General features: G+C 35.4%; 1 protein-coding gene across 1 annotated transcript in view; it reads right to left on the reverse strand.

Annotated features, from left to right (window-relative positions):
- Window positions 1–20842, reverse strand: part of BMP5 (bone morphogenetic protein 5) — a 186642-nt gene that overhangs the window by 59430 nt on the left and 106370 nt on the right. The window contains exon 3 of the mRNA XM_069070648.1: window positions 10002–10150. Coding sequence (XP_068926749.1) covers window positions 10002–10150 — 149 coding nt within the window. The remainder of the gene's footprint in view (window positions 1–10001; window positions 10151–20842) is intronic.

The following is a 20842-nucleotide window of genomic DNA, read 5'->3' on the forward strand; positions in this document are numbered from 1 at the left end:
AGAACCAGATAAAGTACTACTTGTAAAGCATTTAGCACAGTGCCTTACAGGTAGAAGACACTTAATAAATGTTTCTTTCCTGAATGATGAAAGATCTCATGAAAAATTTAATATGTTTAATCAATTCATCATTTACAAAAATTATTTACCTACTCTAGAAAAACAGAATAGAGAATATCTGTTGAAATGATCCAAGTTCCAAAGTCAAGGAGAACAAATGTGTCCAAAATAGCCTCATTCTGTCTCATTCACAACAGATGGAGGAGCCTAGAGCTGCTGATTCATTTGGGTTATAATTTGAGAATGAGCTAACAGCCATAATCTTGGAATGGTTTTTCTTGCTGGTGTTCAAGTTCACCTGTGATGTCCTTCCAATCAAAGCATAAGAGCTCGTCAATTTCCCTGTCCACTTGGGGGAAATTTTTTGTTTATACTGGGAATTTTGTGGTTTTTGTTATGTGAACAGCACAACATAAATCAAGAAGATAGCTTTTGGTTCCCAAGACACATGGATTATCTTCTGCAGACAATCAGGGTGTCTTTAACACCCGGTTACATAAGCATTATAGCATTTCCATTATGCTACTCACAGGAGAGCTATAGTAGCTTAACTCATATTTAGAATTCTTTGGTTCCAAAGCTGCTAGATCTATCTCATCTCAATTTATTTTTATTTGACTCTTACAGTAATTTTTTTAAAGTAACATTCCCTAGACATATAGAACGGAAACTTAGAGATAGTTTAGTCCAACTCCTTCATTTTTACAAATGATGAAACTGAGGCCCACAAAGGGAAGAATGATCTGTCCAAGCTCACACAAGGATTAAATAGCAAAGTTGAGATTCAAAATTAGTCCTTCTGGCTCCAAACCCAGAACTCTTTCCAAAATAACAAGCTATAATATTATATTAAAGCACTTTGCAAACCTTAAAATTCTATCATTTTAAAAATTTTTGTATATTACAACTAGTGGCCCAGCTGTATAGTCTCAATTTTCCTTACTGTCAATTTGTCAGAACCAAAAGTTGCTGAAGATTTGACAAGTCCAGATTCACTGGTAATATGAGACAGAGGCATGAACAGATTTAAAAAGTCCTCTTTTGGTCAGGATTGTCCAGAATACTGTCAACAAGATGATTCTGTATTTAAATAAACCTGTTGATCACTGTGGGATATCTTTCCACTGGACACAAAATCTCAAGATTCTACGTTTGAGAAATTTTGTCCAGGAGGACGCCTCTCCATTTGCAGAGGTTTTTGCCCCAAGAAATCCCCTAATACAGACAATCTTCTATTAAGTAATTACTACCATGCAGTATCTCCCCTTCGAAAATTATCATTTTCTATAAGCTAGATTATGAAGTGTTCCTTAAAGTCACAATCCTATCTGCTGCCTCTGTGCATCATGTCATGCTATTGCTATATAAATAGAACACACAACTATGTGGTTTAGTGGATAGAGGACCAGGCCTGGAATCAGGCAGACCTGAGTTCAAATCCAGCCTCAGACTCTTATTAGCTGTATGACCTGGGCAAGTCACTTAACCCTGTTTGCCTTAATGTTCTCATCTGTAAAATGTAGTGGAGAAGGAAATGACAAACCACTCCAGTATCTTCACCTCAAATGGGTTCATGAAGAGTGGGAAATAATTGAAGAAACTGAACAACAACAAGCTTCTGCCTCCTCATTTTCTTCAAGCCTTAGCAACAATGCCATCTTCTTGAAGAAACTTCCTTTGGACCCTACCACTCATTTGCTAATCTTCCATCCTTGGAATTACCTTGTATGATGCCTGTGTGCATGTTATATACTTCAAATAAAATGTGAATTCCAATAGGGCAGGGACTGTTTTATTTTTATCTTTTATCCATATAACCTTATACAGAACCAGTATTTAATAAACATTCATGGGACATAGATTTAGAGCTACTGTGTAAGGGGCTTTATTAGTCATCTAGTCCAGCCCCTTCTTTTTTCAGATACAGAAACTGTAATATGGTGAAGTAAAGGATTTAGCCAGGGTTACACAGCTGGCAAGTGTTTGGGGCAAGATATGACAGAGGTCTGATCTAGCTCACTGTCCATTATACTGTCTCTGTTCACTGAATATGACCACACTGATACCATACCACATCAATGACCACATTGATACCATATTCATTACTGTTTATCTAGTATATTGTACTATGAATTGCAAAAATGAAAACCAGAACCAAAGAGTGCACACACACATACACACACACACACCATACAACACACACTCACCCTTTATTGGTGTTTTCACCCAAGGTCTAATCACATAAAACAGAGTGGTATAGTGGGAAGGGCCCTGGCTCTAGAAGCAAAGGATGGAGTCCATATCCTATTTCTAAGATTTACTACCCATGGGACCTTGAATAAATCATTTCACTTCCCTAGGCTTCAGTTTCCTTATCTGTGCAATGAGAGGGTTGGACATGATGGCCTCTAAAGTCCCAGATTCAGATTCAAAAATCTAAATAAATTAGAATTGCTCTATGATCATTCAACCATTTTTTCTACAAGAGTAATCCCATGAATGAATGCACTCAATATAATATTGGTTTTCTATTTTACTTCTGTAGCAAGGACTTTGGAAGATGTGACACAAACATGGGTCAATAAGCCATAAATGAGACATTTATATTTTCTATACCATATGTCAGGTATAGGCTTCATAAGTTTCCTATTTAAATAGTTTCCTTATATTGTTCTATTTGAACTAAGTGCTATCTTCCCAAGCACTTAACAGAATACCTTACACATCATAGGTACTTCATAAATGCTTAATGAATTTAATTCTGGCATTCCAGATTGAATTGAAAAGTTCCTATTCATTCCAGATACAAGCTGATTCATCCTTTCTGATTTTACGAATATTGATCATAATCTGTCTTGGTCTTCTTCTTTCCTAAGACTACAAGAAAATGGTTCTCTGGTCTACTAATTTATATTGAATATCACACATTGTTTGGATCCCAAATCTGCAGCAAAGAAAAACAATTTTGTAAATAGTCACCTTTACTTTTAAACATCAATAAGATTTAGAAGACTATACTCTATTTAATTCAATGCTTTAAAAGATCCTGAATATATTTTTCTTGGCTATGGGAAAACATGCTATAATTAGAGGAAAGCTCATTCAAACTTTTGAGGATTGTCTTTTTAACTGAATTTGTGCCTTGACTGGATCTTGGTCAATCCAATGTTGGAAAAAATATATCACTTCCTGGTTCAAAGAAAAATGGCTTGTAGAGACTTATAAAAAGACTCATAATGTTTCTTGGACATCAAACAATGCACTGACAAAACAACATTTTGATGACTTGAATACAAATGAATCAGAAACATACGGATTGAATTTTCCTTGACGTATACGCGGGTTTGAACAGAAGGGAAGAAAAAAAATCATTGGCAAACTCAGAATGAGTTTTGCCAAAACCAAAATGTCTGAAAATACAGTTTTTCAAGACATTTTGATGATCCCCAAATACCACTTGGTTCTTCCATCTCTAATTTATACTATAAACCCAAAGTTTGAAAAACAGAAATAGTTTGCTGGGTTGATTTTAAAACTATATAAAGCATCAAACAATAGCAAATTATAGTGTCTGAAGAACACCCTGTTCTTAAAATAAAAGATGTGTTGAAATGCAGGCTATGTCACTATCTCCTTATCCAAACATACATATAGAATGTATAGGGGATATAGGTTTGTAATTATGATATTTTCAATTAAAATATTAATAAGAATAAGAACCTATCTAATATAATGTTCCAAGTTAGGTAATTGACAATTATTCCAAATGGCCCACCCCCAAAATAAATCCGAGGCAGCAGAAGTTTTATTGAAATATTCCCTTACAATAATTTTTTCATGAAAAAAGAAATAATCCACCTACATTTTCATGGAGATAAAAATAATTTCATTTGTCAACTTGAAATATAACATCTATCTTTAAAAACCTTCTAGGATTTGGGAAACTGATTTTCAGGAGTGAAAACAACTTTGATATTTGATCCTTTATCTTTGAAATGTAAAGGGGAGTATTGCTTTTTTTGTTCACTTTAGTAATCAAAGTATATGGAAAATGGCAAATTATTGATATAAAATGAAAAACAAGTCAAAAGAGACTGGCCACAAGTGAACTCTGCCAAATATTCTCCCATTCTGTTGTCAAAACTGTAACAAGAGTATTTCACAATCTGACATTTTCCCCAAATCTCTGAGGAATTATAATACTACTTTTATTTTCAACAGCCTTTCAATGTCCAAAATATTGTTTTTTCAAATATATATATCCAGGTTTTTTAGCTGTTATCCTCCATAGGAGAGGAGTAAAGTAAATTTAATTCATTTCATTGATTCTCTCAAAGACCATGTTTGACACCCTCTCATATTCACCCATGAATATGAATTTTTGGTTGTTGAGGAAGTGCCATTTGGATTGCACTTACATCTTACTTCTACATCATAGAATCCCTTATTGCCTTCAAAACTCTACTCAAGTGTGTGACACACTTATCATATTTCATTTGTATAGGACTTTATATCATGGGACACCTTTCTTCCTTTTTGTTCTCTTGCAGTATAACAAGCAGCCAAAGAAAATAGTTTTGCAATCCGTCCTCTGGATCATACATTTATCCAAAGCCTTTCCTTTTCCTTCCAGTTGTTAGTGTCCTCCCATAAATTCATTTTCTGTATTTGTACATTTAGGTATATGTATATTATTGGTATATACATATATTTTGCACACACACACACACACACAGTATCCCTTGATAGAACATAAACTCCTTGAGAACAAGTACTGCTTTATGTTTTTCCTTGTACTCCCTAATCTGAAGCATGACACATGTTAAGTACTTATTAAATACTTGATGATTGATTGATTGACAGCTATTACGATGTGGTTCACTCTCAATTCTGTCTTCCAGATTAAAATAAAATAGTTTCATTGATCACAGGATGTAGGTCTAAGAGGAATATTATATGAAATCTAGTCACAAAGTGTTAGAGCAGAAAGTTACCTTTGAAATAATGCAGTTTTAAAACCTTTATTTTACAGATAAAAAAAGTGAAGCACAAGGTAAAGTAACATACGTATTTCTGTGCAGATAATTAGTGAAAGAGTTAAAGAATTAACACAGAATTCAAGACTCCACTTACAGTATCTTTATATCCTTCTTATTTTACTTTCTTATTCTTTATTTAGATGAGAGAACTGAGGAACAGAGAAGTTAATTCCAATATCCTACATGTAGTAAGTGGCAAAAAGGACATAAACTCATATTCTATTAATACAAATAGAACATTTCTCCATATTACCATTCTTGCCTTAAATCTACATGCTGACAATTTCTGAAATTGTTGTTTGGTGTTCAGTTATAGCTAGCACCAAGCAGTGTCTAAACAGAACAGTCATTCTGACAATCAACATTCATCGAGGTTAATCAATGTAGCAGCATGGTTGGATTTCATAAAAGCAACATACATAGTTCTTCTGTGATAAACTCTGGGGACAAGGATAAACTATAACTTCATTTTTTGTTTTCATTTTACACAAAAAAGGGATAATTACCAATGGCCAATTATGAACGACCACCTGTTCTTCCCTTCCCTTCATAATTTTCATAGAGTTGAAAGCTTCCTGTAATGGGAATGCAAATTTGGAAGATCTTCCCTGCCCCTAGGCTAAAATGCACCTGAAGCCTGGGGAGGGAGGCTTTTTTTTTCAGTAGATACTTCTTGATTGGCCAGTGAGTCAATAAGGTTGTTACATTCTCTGAGCCAGGAGAAGGCTATATAAGCCCTGATGTGTAGCTTTGTTTTAGGACTCACTTTGAGAAGTGTTCTGTGATTTGATCTGAATTCTGGGAAGCCGTTGTTGAGAGTCCCCCGGCTTTGAAAAACCCAGATGTGGAAACCCAGATGTTAACTGGGTATGGATGTAATGGTTGGACAGTTTGGAAAGCTGTCTACTTGATCTGTTAATGTCTTGATAATTCTGTCTGTATATTTTGAAGTTTGGGGTGCTGACCTTTTTCCCCTGAACAAGGTAAACGATATATGTCTGACTGATTAAAGTAAGCTTGTTAACCCATTTTGAGTTGCTTTCCTTTAACAAAGCAGATCCAAGAACCTGTATGGGCAGCAAACCCTGAGGACGCTTGGGGTGCTTGCTGCTACACTTCCTTTAAGATCATCTACTCCAATTTTCTCATTTCACAAATGAAAGTTTAATTTATTCTAATCTAGATGGCATGGTGTATGTATGGGAGGAGGAAGGGATTGGAGAGTAGTGGCAGGTGAGTATGAATATGAATTTTTGGTTGTTGAGAGAAGTGCCATTTGGGCATATCATTTCCTTTGTGATAGGGAATTTCACTCATGTGGACTATTAACTCGTCTATAATGTAATTGGTGAGAGCTGCTACATGTTTGAAGTTAAGCAACTTATCTGTGGTTCCATGTCATATATCAGAGACTAGGAATTACAAACAGGAAAATTTTGGCTTTATGTAAAGAAACATCTCTGTCCTGTCTGTAGAAGGGATTTTTGTTCATATATGGGTTCAGCTAAATGATGCTCAAGGTCCCTTTCTACACAGTCTGAGATTTCTACTTCTAACCCAAGTATTTCTGACTCTAAGGCTACTCTCTATCAACTCTACCTTCCATCTCTCTAAATTTGGATATGGTAAGTACCCAAACTATAAATCCCCAGAATGGTTCAAACTACAACAAACTGACAAACTACAAACAAACAAAATTGCTGTACATGGATCTACAGGACCTCAGATCAAACCCTGACTCTGCAACTTGCTGTCTGTTTGACTTTAGGCAATTCATACAATATTTGTGGCCGATTTTTTTTTTCATTGGCAAAATGAGGCTACTGGACTAGATGGCCTCTGGGATTCTGTCCATCTCTACAACTCAGGAGTTCCTTGAGTACAGGGACTGTCTTTGCCCTTCTCTTTATTCCCAGTGCTTAAGACAGTTCCTGTCATAATAAGTGCTTGGTAAATACTCACTGATTGATTAAATCTGTAATTCTATCGACAATAATGTCATTCTCATTCCATTTCAAAGAAAGAATAATAGACTCAAAGATGAACAGAACAAAATTAAATGAAAGGTTTAGGTTACTCATATTTAAAATTGCTGACAGGGTGATACTTTGACTCCAGGAAGAATGACCAACCAATCCAGCTTCATTGGTATAGGGCGTTTCTTCAAGGAACACTTTTCCTTTCGATTCTATTGAAGTATAATAAGGATCAAGGGCAAACTGCTTTAGAATCATCCTCAGGAGCTCTAGGGTGAAACAGGCTTACCAGGATGCTTCACTACAAATAGCTGAAACTCAGGTCATTTTATAGCAATGATAATACTATAATGAAGCAAGCAGCATCAGTGATGGACTTCCCGCCAGTGAATTGGACAGTGGTGTTATACAAGTTCATACAGATTGGGTCATAGAAAGCATTCTGAGCTTTGCATATGCTAAAACTGAAGGCCACTAGAGTAAGTCATTTACCTTGTCACATCTAATTGGGCGGCACTATTTTAAGTCTAAATTGAAGATCTTTGTTAAGTTTTATTTAAACGTAAATGTATTCACCAGCCTCCATGGTGGAGGCAACATCTGAGCAAGGGACCATAAGAGCCATATCATGTGGTGTGGGGAGCAATGGAACAGAGGATTCTGATGACCAGTACCATGACATCAGCAGTAGTGAAACAAGGATACTAACAGCTACATGACTGTTCTTTTTGTTAGCATGTATGAGAATGGCAGGGAAGAATAGCTAAGTAGGTGAATTTTCATGTCTAAGATTTCAGAAATGTAAAAGGGAAAATGGGGAAAATCAAGCCTTGATACAAATACCACCAAAAGGAAGAGTAAATAGGAACAAAACAGAAACTATCAATAACAGGTCTGAAAATGCAATGAGGAGTTGAAAAAGATCAAAGCAGGGAATAGTGCCAGGAAAAAAAAGAAACATATGAAAAATGAAAAGAAATAGATAATGGAAGAAAATTAAATGGAAAGAAGAGGCAATGTAGATGTTTAAGACTTTGAAATATTGTCTCTGTGAAAGAAATGGTATGACAACAGTTTCTTGAGTATTTGGAGAAAGACTTCAGACATCCCTATTGGGGGTAGGTGGAGAGAAAAGGGAAAACGAGGTGAAAAATAGTGGTAATGTAATTTCTGTTTTCTGAGTCACATACAAGGGGAGAAACATACTACCACAATACCAATTTCACAGTCACATTTCTGAACATCAAGATATAGCAGTTTAAAGTTCTAGATTCTTGAAGACTCCTTACATGTATACTATTTTCAGTCTAAATTCAATAATCCCTTGAAATATGGCTATACCTAACAACATTCTCAAAGCCATAATTTTCAGATAGCCTATAATTCAAAACAATTTCAAATGCTTATAGGGAATGCAACAATTCTGTATGTTCAGTTAAAAAAGTTACTGAACACTCTGAGCTCACAAATGGAGTTTGAATCTTTGTGTAAAGCACTTTTTGGCAAAAGTAATCTGTCAAGTTCTGGACTAGGCAAAGTCTTTTCTGGAAATGCGTTATGATAATATACAGTGTCTAAATGTTAAAACCATGCACTCTACCTTACTTCATTCTGTCCCTTGCTGAATTCTTTAAGCTATTTCTACTTATAAGCTTCTGATATAGTTCTCTCCTCAGGACCATGCTATAGGACAATGCTATAAAAGAAAGGATATTTTAATGAGGTCTTTTGCTTCCATGTATAAGCCAGACTGGATGGGTTCCAAGACAGACCTGCAATTTATATCACTCAATAGTATCATACATTTAGAGCTGGAAGAAATCTTTGAGATTATCTAATGCACTTTTGTCATTCTACAGATGAAGAATCTAGGACACTTAGAGGTTAAGTGGCTTTTTTTTTTGAAGATATATAGATTGCAACTAGCAAAGCTGATGTTAAGGCAGTCAACTAGCATTTATTATCTATGTGCTAAACCCCAATTCCAAACAGTATTCTTTCCAGTACATCTATGCTATAGTTGACATTTGCATTATTTCATTTCACATTAATCTTCTAAGCAGGTACTCAACTTATTTTACAGATGAGGGAACTAAGCAAAAAGACCTTTTTGCCTATAGTCAGCGAATTAGTACATGTTGATTTTAAGAGTCAATCCCTTATTTTCCTGATTCAAGTTTAACACTCTAACCTATTCTGTTTATTACCATAAAGCAAGATGAGAAAAAATAGCAACAACAACAAATAACCCAAGAATTTGTTAACCTTGCCCTCCATGCCTAGCACTTTGCTTGGTACTATAGAATAACAAAACGTTTGCATACTATTGAAAAAGACTTGAAAGAGGGCATTCTTAACATGGGGTCTTGTGAAATTGATTTTTTAAAAATAATTTTGAGTATTTGGATAATTATATTTCTCTATTATTGTTTTAATCTTATGTACTTTATTTTATTCCTTTAAAAATATGGTTTTGACGAATCAAAACACTTCACTAGACTGCCAAAGGGGTCCATTTCACCAAGAAAAAATAAGTTAATAACTCTCAATGGCTTGTATTCCATTGTACTAAGCATATTTTGATCCAAAACCAAGCCCATTGTAATAAAATATTTATACTTACAATACAGTCATATACAACTACCTTTCCTAGTTTACCGGTTGATAGTAAATAAAAACATGGGGAAAATAGCATACAGGATGGCTATCTTCTTTTACATTGCCTTTTCTCTCACTCCCTGCCTCTCAACTGGGAAAAGCCATTGAAAAGCTGAATCTTCACAGTTAAAATGAAATGAGAGTTAAATGAGATTCATCCCAGCCCTTCTTATGGTATGAGCCCATACTTAAGGATCTTCTAGATGCTTGATCTAAATGTTGATGACAGGGCAAACCCAATGAGCAACATGTGACTCTCAAAGCTTACCATCCCCCATTTCTGCGCAGAGCTGCAAGCCCAGATTGTTCTGTGGGTTAATCACCCAGTGATTGCTGGTCACAGTGATATCAAAAACCAACCAACCCACATAGAGAGCTGGGACCATTCTCGCGTCTAACAGCAACAGGTCTGCATCCCTAATGAGAAAAAGAAGAAGGGGGAGAGGGGATTGTGGAAAGTTAAAGGTTTCAATAAAGATCATCATTTCCTATATTTAAGTGAAAACATTTTTAAAGGAGTTTCTTAAAATAACACAAATAAATTAATTAAAGGAACAAAGGGCACCATTGACTATAAGGATGAGTAATGAGATACAGAACCTTTTAAAAAAAATCTGTTCCCAACCTAAATCTGGTCCAGATTAGTAATCTCTGAAAGTCATTACCATCTTTCTGCTCTTCATTGGTGAATGAGGTTTGCCTCAGAAATCTTAGTTTATCCCTTCTTAAGCATGGGAGCATAGATCTAGAGCCAGACTGGACCCTAGACCTCATCAAGTCCTATAGCCTTATCTTATAGAAGTGGAAACTGAGGCTGTAGACAATGAAAGTGGCTAATCTAATGCAGGGCACAAATAATAGCACTAGACTTGAAAGTCATGTATTATAACTTCAAATCCAGCATTGTGTCTGAGTATCACGCTGAATTAGAAGTATGGGAAAAGTCCTGCAAACTACCTGTAACTTTTCCTGGCAGTTTCATGAACAAAGGAAAGGTCTAAGTAGACCTTGAAATGAACAAATGTCTGTAAATTTGTATGGTTCTTGATGGTAGTTACAGTGTTGGTGTGATATTTTCAATGACTAGCTTCCCAATGGTAAAACAAAGGTAAAGAGCATTTATTAAACTTCTATTGTGTGTTAGACACTGTGCTAAATGCTAAATAAATTATCTCGTTTGGTAATGCATTGTTTTACATTGAAAGATTCATTTGGGTGATTTTTAATGAAAATGGATCTTCACTAGATGCAGTATGGAAAGAAAGGAAAGCAAATAAAGAAAGCTCAGTTCTGCTCCTGACTGCATTTACATCATCATAATGGCTCATAACTTTATAGTTTCCAAAGTAAGTTCTTCACAGAAACCCCTAAGGGTAATGTAAAGCAAGCATTATAATCCTCATTTTACTAATGAGAATCCTGAGAATTGAAATGACTTGCCTAGGGTTACATCCAAGGGGTATGCTGGGGCCAGCTATGATTGCTAAAGTTTCTGTGTGAGCACTTATGTATCAGAAATTGTCAAATATTACATATCAGGGCTTAATTTATTATTTTGTGGATTGTCCAGACTTAAAAAAGCAATAAATAAAATGTTAATAATATAGATTGAACTTACATTGTGTGCAAGAATAAAAGTTTATTATATAATAATATTATGTAATATTATTATATAATAATAAATACTTTTTTTCAGAGAATTGATTGTTAAACATTTATTAGCACATCCCTAGTCACATGGATAGAAAATTGTGTTTTCAGACATTTGGGGTTTAGCATTTTGTATTTGTATCTAAGTCTTTGGTTTATAAGCATTGTAGAGTTATCTTTTGGAGGTAGCTTGCTATATTTGATAGAGAGCTGATCATGTAGTCAAGAAGACCTCTCTTCAAGTCCTGTCTCCAACACATAATGGCTGTGTGACCCTCAGCAAGTCACGTGACCTCCTCTCAGTGTTCCAGGAAAGCCTCTAGGATTGTAAATTGCAAATCAAATGCAGATCAGCATCAATAGAGGGAGTTTATTAACTGGAGTTCCATATATGCAATCACAGATCTGGTCACTCCTACCATTCTGTGGATGTTATAGATAGGACTCATAATTTTGATATAAGTTAAACTACATGAGCTCTAAAGCCTTTCTCATTCAAGTGTGATGATAATGGAGCACCTAGCATATGCAATGCATTGTGATACGTATGGAAGAAAATAATAGAATTTTAAGGATAGCTAAGTGTTGAAATTTTTTTAGTTATTGGCTATGTATGAATTCTATATAAAAAGAATAAAATTGATTTCTTAAAGATTGAAATAAGATGTCTCAGTCAATACTTTTGACTCTAACTTGTCATTCTTTTATTGAACTATAGATGCAAAGATGGAGGTGTTTTCCTCAATTAAGCCAACCAGTTATCCCAATCCTGAAAATTCAAACATCTGCCTTATAGTTTAATTCAACCAATGTAATGTTCATCAGAATAAGGTCTCAGAGCAATTTAGGTCTCTATCTGCATTCTGCCTAAAAAAAATTAGAAAACTTCTAGGCAAAAGAGTTTACAGTATCCTTTATGAGACCTAGAGTTGGGAGGCACCTTCAATTGCACTGAGTCCACTATTCCCTCCCCACCTCCACTTTACAGATGAAAAACAGGAGGTCCAGAAAGGGGAAGACACTTGCGATCAATATGGGATGAGAAAGGAAGATAAAAATATATAACAAGGTAATAGCAAAAGATAAATAAGGTCAACCAGTATAAACTAACTGTGATGTTATTTAAATTTACTTTTCCAGTCCTAGGAAATAGGATGCTGCTTTATCTCTCCCTCTGCTGTTCCTCATTCAGTCACTTGATCAATACATACTTTTCTATTTATGCTTCTGTAGACTTTCCCACTAGAACAGAAGCACCTTGATGATCAGGGAAGTTTCATTTTTAGCTTTACAATACTTAATATTTTGCATAGTGCCTATGCATAGGAGTCGCTAAATAAATAAATAAATCCTTTTTGACTTGAGTTGAATCAGGAAAAGTTTTCAGAATTGTTTGTTGTTTTTTTTTTGTTTGTCCTTTATTTTCGAAGAGCACCCTAATATCAAGAAGGTGATGCCATGACATGCAAGTGAATTGGATTTAAGTGTGGGAGAGCTGACACATGAGCAGTGTAGTGATAGGAAACCAGCCCTGTAGTTGGTTCAACTTGGCTTCTTATTCCAGCTCTAACCATGCTGGCTATATGACCCTGAGCAATTCACTAAATATACACCAGAGAATTTTCCTTAGAAAGGAAAGCCCTGTAAGTTTCAGGATAGCCACTGAAATATATTGGTAGAGGAAGTTTCCTCACTGGGAATTCCCTATATGAATGAAATCATGGGTTTGACCAAAAAAAATAGCTTTATATTCTTTAATAATCTACCCCAGGGATTTGGAAAAATGGAAAGAATCCATGATTTTGTCAGTTTCAGAAATTCATAATGTGGGATCAGAAATTCTTCTATGTCTTGGAAGATAAGTTCTAAGGAATTACCTGAGACATATAAAGGTTAAAGACTTGCCCAAGGTCTCATAGTTAGTGTCAAGGACAAAATTTAATACCTGTTTTTTTCTATGCCAAAACCTTAAGTTCTCTCCACTGCTAAGCCACTTCGCCTCCCCACATATTATTTTATATGCAGTAAAAATCATAACTCTAGGGTTATTCTCTTTCCCTTTGAATAATATAGCTCATTAGGAAGTTTTTAGAGCCCATAATGCTTTCACTTCAATTGAACAATAGGAAATACACTGAGTTTAGATAAGTAGGGAAACACAGACTCTTAGGAGGCATTTTTGTTTGTTTTGTTTTGTTTTCGCTGCAAGAATTTCTAATAAACTGACTCAGTGTAGAGTCTATGAAGCTGTTCTCTCCCATGATATATTTATAAATACTTACAATCTAGTAATTGAAACCCACAATACAAATTCCAGAAGTAATTTCCTCCATTAAATAAATGTCCTTAATTATCCATCCACTTGGTATATTAATATTGGTCTGAATTGGATTCATTTTTTTTTAATGAGTAGGAGATAATACCTTTACTAGAAAGTAATTTCCCTTCTGTGCTATAACTCTAATTGGGCAATATAGATATCCCAAACCAAAAAAGATTGTATTATATGCTATGAAAAATATGGACCTAAGGAAGATAAAAAAAAAAGATGGACATAGATTTGCAGAGATTGATTATATCTATCTTTTATATTGATTGAGTAAGGAAGATGTCAGAGATGTTCAAAAATGAAGGTATGGTGAAAATAGTGTGTGTGTGTGTGTGTGTGTGTGTGTGTGTAATGAGAGAAAAATAAAATATGCCTCATTTGAATAGATGGGTAAAAGATTGGTGTGGAGTATTGCATATATTATCACACATGGTCAATGAGTTGGTCTGTTTTGCTGACCTTGTTTTTTTCTGTGTCTTTTAAAATACTTTTTTAGAAAGGATTGCCATTGGATAGGGAATGATGGGGTGACATATATAGGGGTAGTGTGGTAAATGTTTAGCAGCTGAATCTCTGGGAAAAGATTCTTTATGGTCACACTTTTAAGTTTAATTTGCATTATTGACACTTTACTTATCATTTTCTAGATAATCAACAAATAAAATAAATCAAGCCCTGATTTGTAGTATAGTCCCAGTGCTAAAAATTTAATATTCAACTCTGCCATCCAGTTTGAGTTAAATTTACTCTACTGGTTATATTTAGAATGAAGGTGACACAAAAATCATAAGATATCACTAGAAAAACAATTTTTAAAAAGAATAATACAAAGAAAAAATATAGACTTTGATCTGATGAATAGCTTTATGACAAACATTAATACAATATTTAAATTAGTCCAAAACATTTGGGCCCTTTTTGGTAATGCAGACCACAAGTTAGGCAACCTAGAGACAGGTAGATAGTACTGTGGATAGAGTGTTGGACTTGGAGACAGGAAGATACATATTTTGTCTCATACTTATTTAACTGTAAGTCAATTAAATTCTCTCACCTTCAGTTTTCTGAAAGATAACAACAAATTTTACCCCACAGGATTGTTATGAGAAGCAAATGAGATAATAAACATAAAGCACTTTAGAAGCATTCAAATGCTATATAAATGTCAGTTATTGTAAAACAAATATAAGATAAATCTGAAAAAAAATAATGAAACCCACACAGTTAAAACATTATTATAATTCTTGATGGCCTTTGGTTTGCAAAGATAGTTAACAAAACACTCAGATTTTTCCTAAAAACAATACTAACACATTTACACAGAACTTTATGCTTCACAAAGAATTTTCCTTTCCCAAGCCCTGCAAATGAAGTGACATGGTATAAATATCACTATAACTACTTCACAGAAGATGATATTGAGGGTCAGAGAGATTAAGCGACTGCCTTTGATCAAAGGCAAAGCCAGGTCTCAGACCTAGACCTCTTGAATCTTAAAATGTACTGCCTCTGGTACTAATCTCAGCTTTGCTACCTACTAATCATATTACCTTAGGAAAGTTACTTTATAAATCATAGTATCATAGATTTAGAGCAGGAAGGGACCCTAGAGGTAATCTATTCTAATTCCCTTACATATTCTATAATTAGACTGTAATGTTAAGGAAATTTGAAGATCTTCCCTTCCCCTTAAAAGTCCTGCATGACCACATGGAGCCCATGGTGGGAGGAGCTTCTCGAACAAGTAGAGCAGGAAGTGTGGGTGAGGCAGAGCAGCTAATGTGTGTGTGTGTGTGTGTGTGTGAGAGAGAGAGAGAGAGAGAGACAGAGACAGAGACAGAGAGACAGAGAGAGAGAAAGAGACAGAGACAGAGAGAGAGACAGAGAGAGAGATTTTGCTTAACAGTTTGTGGGGAGGCCTCATGGAGGGAATGCTTGGGATGGTTGTGCTTTCTGCATTTATGATGTGTATGTTGTCTTAAAAAGAACACTTGGGATATCAGTGATCCCTGCATTGGCAATGTGTATAGACTTCTTTGTTACTATGATGGATTTGGCTTTCTGGTGTTTGAATAAATGTCTTGGTTTTGTCTTTAAGGAAGAGAGTCTGTTATATCTTGCAATTCAAACATGGGAATATACCTGCGTATTTATAGCAACCTCTGTAGGTATCGTATTGGTGATACATAGATCTAGGGCTTAATCATTAATGATTTTTGTTAGCTTATTTGTTTGTTCTGTTTTTATTTTTACCTAGTTCTGAACACCAAGGATTTATTATGAGGAAACTGAGGTCAAGAGAGATTAAATGACTTTCTCATGGTTAGAAAGCTATTAATTGTCAAAAGTACAAATCAGATTCAGATTCTCTGAATCAAAATACATCAGTCTTTCCAAGGCACCATGCAATCTCCCTTTGTTCATCTCTTCAGATCTCAGTTTCCTTGTCTATTGGCCTTGAAGGACTTGGATTTGGTGATGTGCAAGGTCTCTTCCAGTTCTAAATTTGATTACATGATATATGATTATATGATAATATGGACATAGTTACCCATAGTAAGTTGTAATAAATTTGCTTTTCACTAATGGCCTTTATCATCCATGAAAAGAGAAGAAAGAGAAGAAATGTCTTCTCTGCTTTGCTTGCAATGAGTGGTATGTAATAAAGTGAAGTATTGCACACAGATGACAGAATATGGCCCAGGAGAACAGACATAACAGTAATAATGCTGTTCCCTGCTCTCACGTAGCACCTTCCATAACAGTGCCTCAATAAAGAGAAACTTCTCTTTCCATCCTGCATGTGGTTAGATGTGGTTTCTTTGAAAGGATAATATTACAACACAGAAAGAACAGTGCTGATGTCATTGTGAGTGGTAGAATATCATAACTATTCCCCATATAGAGTACAAAATAAACTTATTAAATTTGTCCTGTCCCACCTTCCCTACCTGACATTTCCTTGGAAATTCTCACTATAGGTAATAAAAGACAATAAAAAGAATATGTGTATTATATAGAATGCAGAAAATAAATATTAAAAGGTAAAATATCTTAATATATATAACTATCACATACTGAAATAGTGTTATCTTTAAAAAGTGAAATATAAAAAGAACAATGCAAGTCTATATTCCATCAAAACATTGACTCGAATAAAACTGCTCTTAAAAGGAATGATCTTACTAGAGTCAACTCAAATTAGGGTTTCAAATGACCAAGAGGAAACAATAAAAATAGAGGCACACATATATCTTTGTGTAAAAAAACATATATATATATATATATGTATGCATATATATGTATATATACACACACAAGCATGTACACACAAATACAAACACATATCTCTATTGGTATATATCTTATATATTATAGCTATATCACATATGTATGTAACATGTATCTTAAAGTAATTAGCTGACTTGAACCACCTTCTATTATTAACAAAAAGGCTTCATTCTGTAAATCCATACCATAAATGAGGAGAGAAAAAGTATTTTTCTCCTCTTTTCCAGGACCAAACTTAGTAATTAAAATTACATTGAATACAATTTTATTGCTCTTTCTGTTAAAATTGTTGTAAATCATCTTATTTATACATACATATATACATATCTGTGTATATATAGTTTTCTGGTTTACTTCTTTTTATTATCAGTTTATACAAGTCTTCCTGCAAAACTGGTCATTTTCCATTAATAAAATATACAATGGAATTAGAAATTCTTAAGATGGCAAAATGATAAAAACAAGAGTCATAATAAAAATGTGGAAAAGCATACCTGAGAAGGGCTGAGCCGCCCTGACCGCAAAGTTACTAGTCTTCCCTGAATACGCTCTACACCCCATTAAAAAAGTAGACTGTATCATAATTCTTTCTCAAATATACAAATAATCTTATGGTTATGTAGCATTGGGCAGCTTCATGGTACAGTAAATAGAGTGTGTGGCCTGGAGTCAGGGAAACCTGAGTTCAAATTTGGCCTCAGACACTTAGTAGGTCTGTGATACCCTGAGCAAGTCACTTAACCCTGTTTGCCTCAGTTTCCTTATCTGTAAAATGAGATGGAGAAGGAAGTGGCAAAGCATTCCAGTGTCTTTGCCAAGGAAGCCCCAAATGGGGTAACAAAAAGTCAGACAGAACAGAAATGACCAAACAACAATATATAGCATTGTGCTCACTCAACTCTGGAACCTCACAATACAGTGGTTTTGTTGTAAGATGTTTTGGTTAATTCCAGTTATTCAAATATTGCTTCAATTTCTATCCTGTGTATTCTCTATGAAAAGAATAGATAGGACCCATAAGGTCCAGCAAATTAGCATCAAAGACACGAGAAGGACCCTTATTTTCCACCCGTGTTGTGCGCTCTTCTTACTCAATTATGCTAACTCATTTTATGACTACAACCAGCCATAAAGCTTATTCCTTGTGCCAGTCTGGGAGGGGTATTTGGCAAGATCATATGAAGGTCAAGAGAGAAGCAATGGCTTCTGAATATAAACTGAGGGTTCTGATTTCCCTAGCAATCAATGGAGAGGTGGATAGGTATGATGCATTAGAAGCTGTTAGAGTAGGCAGACATGGAGCATCTCAGTCAATTTTTGAATCACCTTTCCACTGTATGCAGCCTAAGAATCACAGCTGGTGTCACATAAAATGCCAAAGAAAGAAATAGAAAGCAGAGGGGACAGAACTGTTCTATAGAAGGGCATAGCCAGCTGCCCTGGTGTCAACCTGGAAAAGAAAAGAAGGCACTGAAAATATGTCTCCTTTTTTTCTGTTCTTTTTATCTTTCAAATATGAAAATGTTTCTCTGAATAAAAGAATTGTGAATAATTATGAAAGACATCAGGATGTTGACAAAAGTAGTGAACAATCATGACTTCACAAGCCTGATGATGAAGCATATCTTGTTCCTTTATATAATTTGATGGATTAGACTAGAGTCGCAAAACCAGACATACATTCACAGATATTGCCAATATTCATGTTTTTGCTTTGACTATTCATATTTTTTATGGGAGGAAGGAATCAATAGGCAGTGACAGATATTGAGGGGGGAAAAACCATGCTAATAAAGCATTTTAAAAGTTAAAATAATTTGGACTAGCCCTTCTGAAAAAAAGCCTCTTTTAGGGGCGGCCAGGTAGCACAGTGAGTAAGAGCACCGGCTCCAGTGTTGAGAAGACCTGGAGATCGAATCCAGGGCTCAGACACTTAGCACCCACCCAGAAACACCTGGCCCTGTAACCGTGAGCAAGTTACTTAACCCTAATTGTTTAGGGGCGGCCAGGTGGCTCAGCAAGTAAGAGCACTGGCTCCAGTGTCAGGATGACCTGGATCAAATCCAGGCTCAGATACTCAGCACTACACCCAGAAATAACTGGCCATGTAACCTTGAGCAAGTTACTTAACCCTGATTGCTTTAAAAAAAAAGCCTCTTTTATGAAAATATTGTTCTACTACTATAAATCAACTAATAGGAGGAAGATAGGATTCCCTACTTTATATGTATGGATAATTGTGTTTTAACTGAAAATAATGCAAAGCATACTAAAAAAATTCTGAACTTAGTACCAAATAAAACAAGTGTTTCCATATACATGGTATAACAACATTGAATGTGAAACTGTGCACTTCTACTCTATACAGCTTGCTTTAATTTTAGATATAAATGTTTATATACATGTATTAGTTTTAACATGTAATTTCAAAGCTGTCCTATTTGACTATGATTTTTTTCTAGTTTTTCTTCTTTTACTCATTGACTTAAAAAAAGATGTTGCAACAACCCTCTATTTTTCTCTTCTCCTTCCTTCTTTTATTCCTATATTTTGCTACTCCATTTCTCTCCTCTCTCCTTTTCACCTATCCCTGTTGGGGAAAAATGAAAACAAATGCCTTATAACCAACATGTACAATAATGCAAGATAAAATTTTACACTGTAATGGAAAGCAAAGAAGTACTTAGCACCTTGTTTAAGCTTTGCTTTGCCCTGATTATATCAAGTCTTTGTTAACAAACAGAACTTGTGAACCCCACAGTGGGAAGAACTTGCTGATGCAACAGGAAGGGGTTAACAGGGAAGAGCTTAATAACCATATATTAGGAGAAGCCCAAGCTGGAAAAGAGCAGAACTCAGAAAAGAACACTTGTGGTGGCAGAATTGAGAAGCAGAACAGTTGTGGAGGCCTGGTACTCTGTCTGTTCTGTCTGTGTTGATGTGTGTTTGTGCTACTTTATACAGAAGCTCTGGGCCCTTACTGGAAGCCCTGAAAGAAGCTTTTCTTGTTGTCTGTTTACATCCTGGAGGAGGGTTTCAGAGGTTTTTGAGCAGGGACTTTACTGATGATTTGTGTTGACCTCTTGGACCTTGTTTGTGGGTCTCTGTTGATTTCACAGGCAGATAATGAATTGATGATGGTGCTGTCAACGTGCATGAATGTTGTTTTGGCTCTGTTAAGCTTTGTCTTCCCAGAAACAGAAATTGTGAAGGACTTGAGGTGGACTGGACAATGTAATATTCAATATGGAACAGGAACTGGATGAAGAGCTGGACGAGGAGTTGAGAGCTGTCTACCTTTGGACCTAGGTGACAGTTGGGTAGATTCAGGTAGGAGCTGGACCCATGGAAGAAGAGCCATGGAATTTGGGAGCCAGCCTTGAGTCAAGATTAACAAGAACTCTCCTTGGGTACTTGATGCTGACTGAGAAAATCATGATTAACTGTGACCTACGGGTGGAGAACTTTGACCTTTGTACTTTGTGTCCCTTAAGGAGGCTTGCTCCTTAAGAATGATTGAGTTAAGGATGATTGGAAACTAATCTCTAATCAAGAAAAAAGAAGACTGAAGCAGCTAGGTGGCAAAGTGAATGGAGCACCAGCCCTGGAGTTAGGAGGACCTGAGTTCAAATCTGGCCTCAGACACTGAACACTTACTAGCTATTTGACCTTGAGCAAGTCACTTAACCCCAATTGCCCTGCATTGCCCCCTCCAAAAAAAAGGCAAAAAAGAAATTAAAAAAGAAAAAGAAAAATAGGGGATGACTAGGTGGCACAGTGAATAGAGAACTAGTCCTGGAGTCAGGAAGAACTGAATTCAAATCTGGCCTCAGACATTT

This window comes from Petaurus breviceps, unplaced genomic scaffold, assembly GCF_028583685.1.
Source record: "Petaurus breviceps papuanus isolate PSGF00001 unplaced genomic scaffold, PetGlider_PUasm1.0 90822, whole genome shotgun sequence".
NCBI lineage: Eukaryota > Metazoa > Chordata > Mammalia > Diprotodontia > Petauridae > Petaurus > Petaurus breviceps.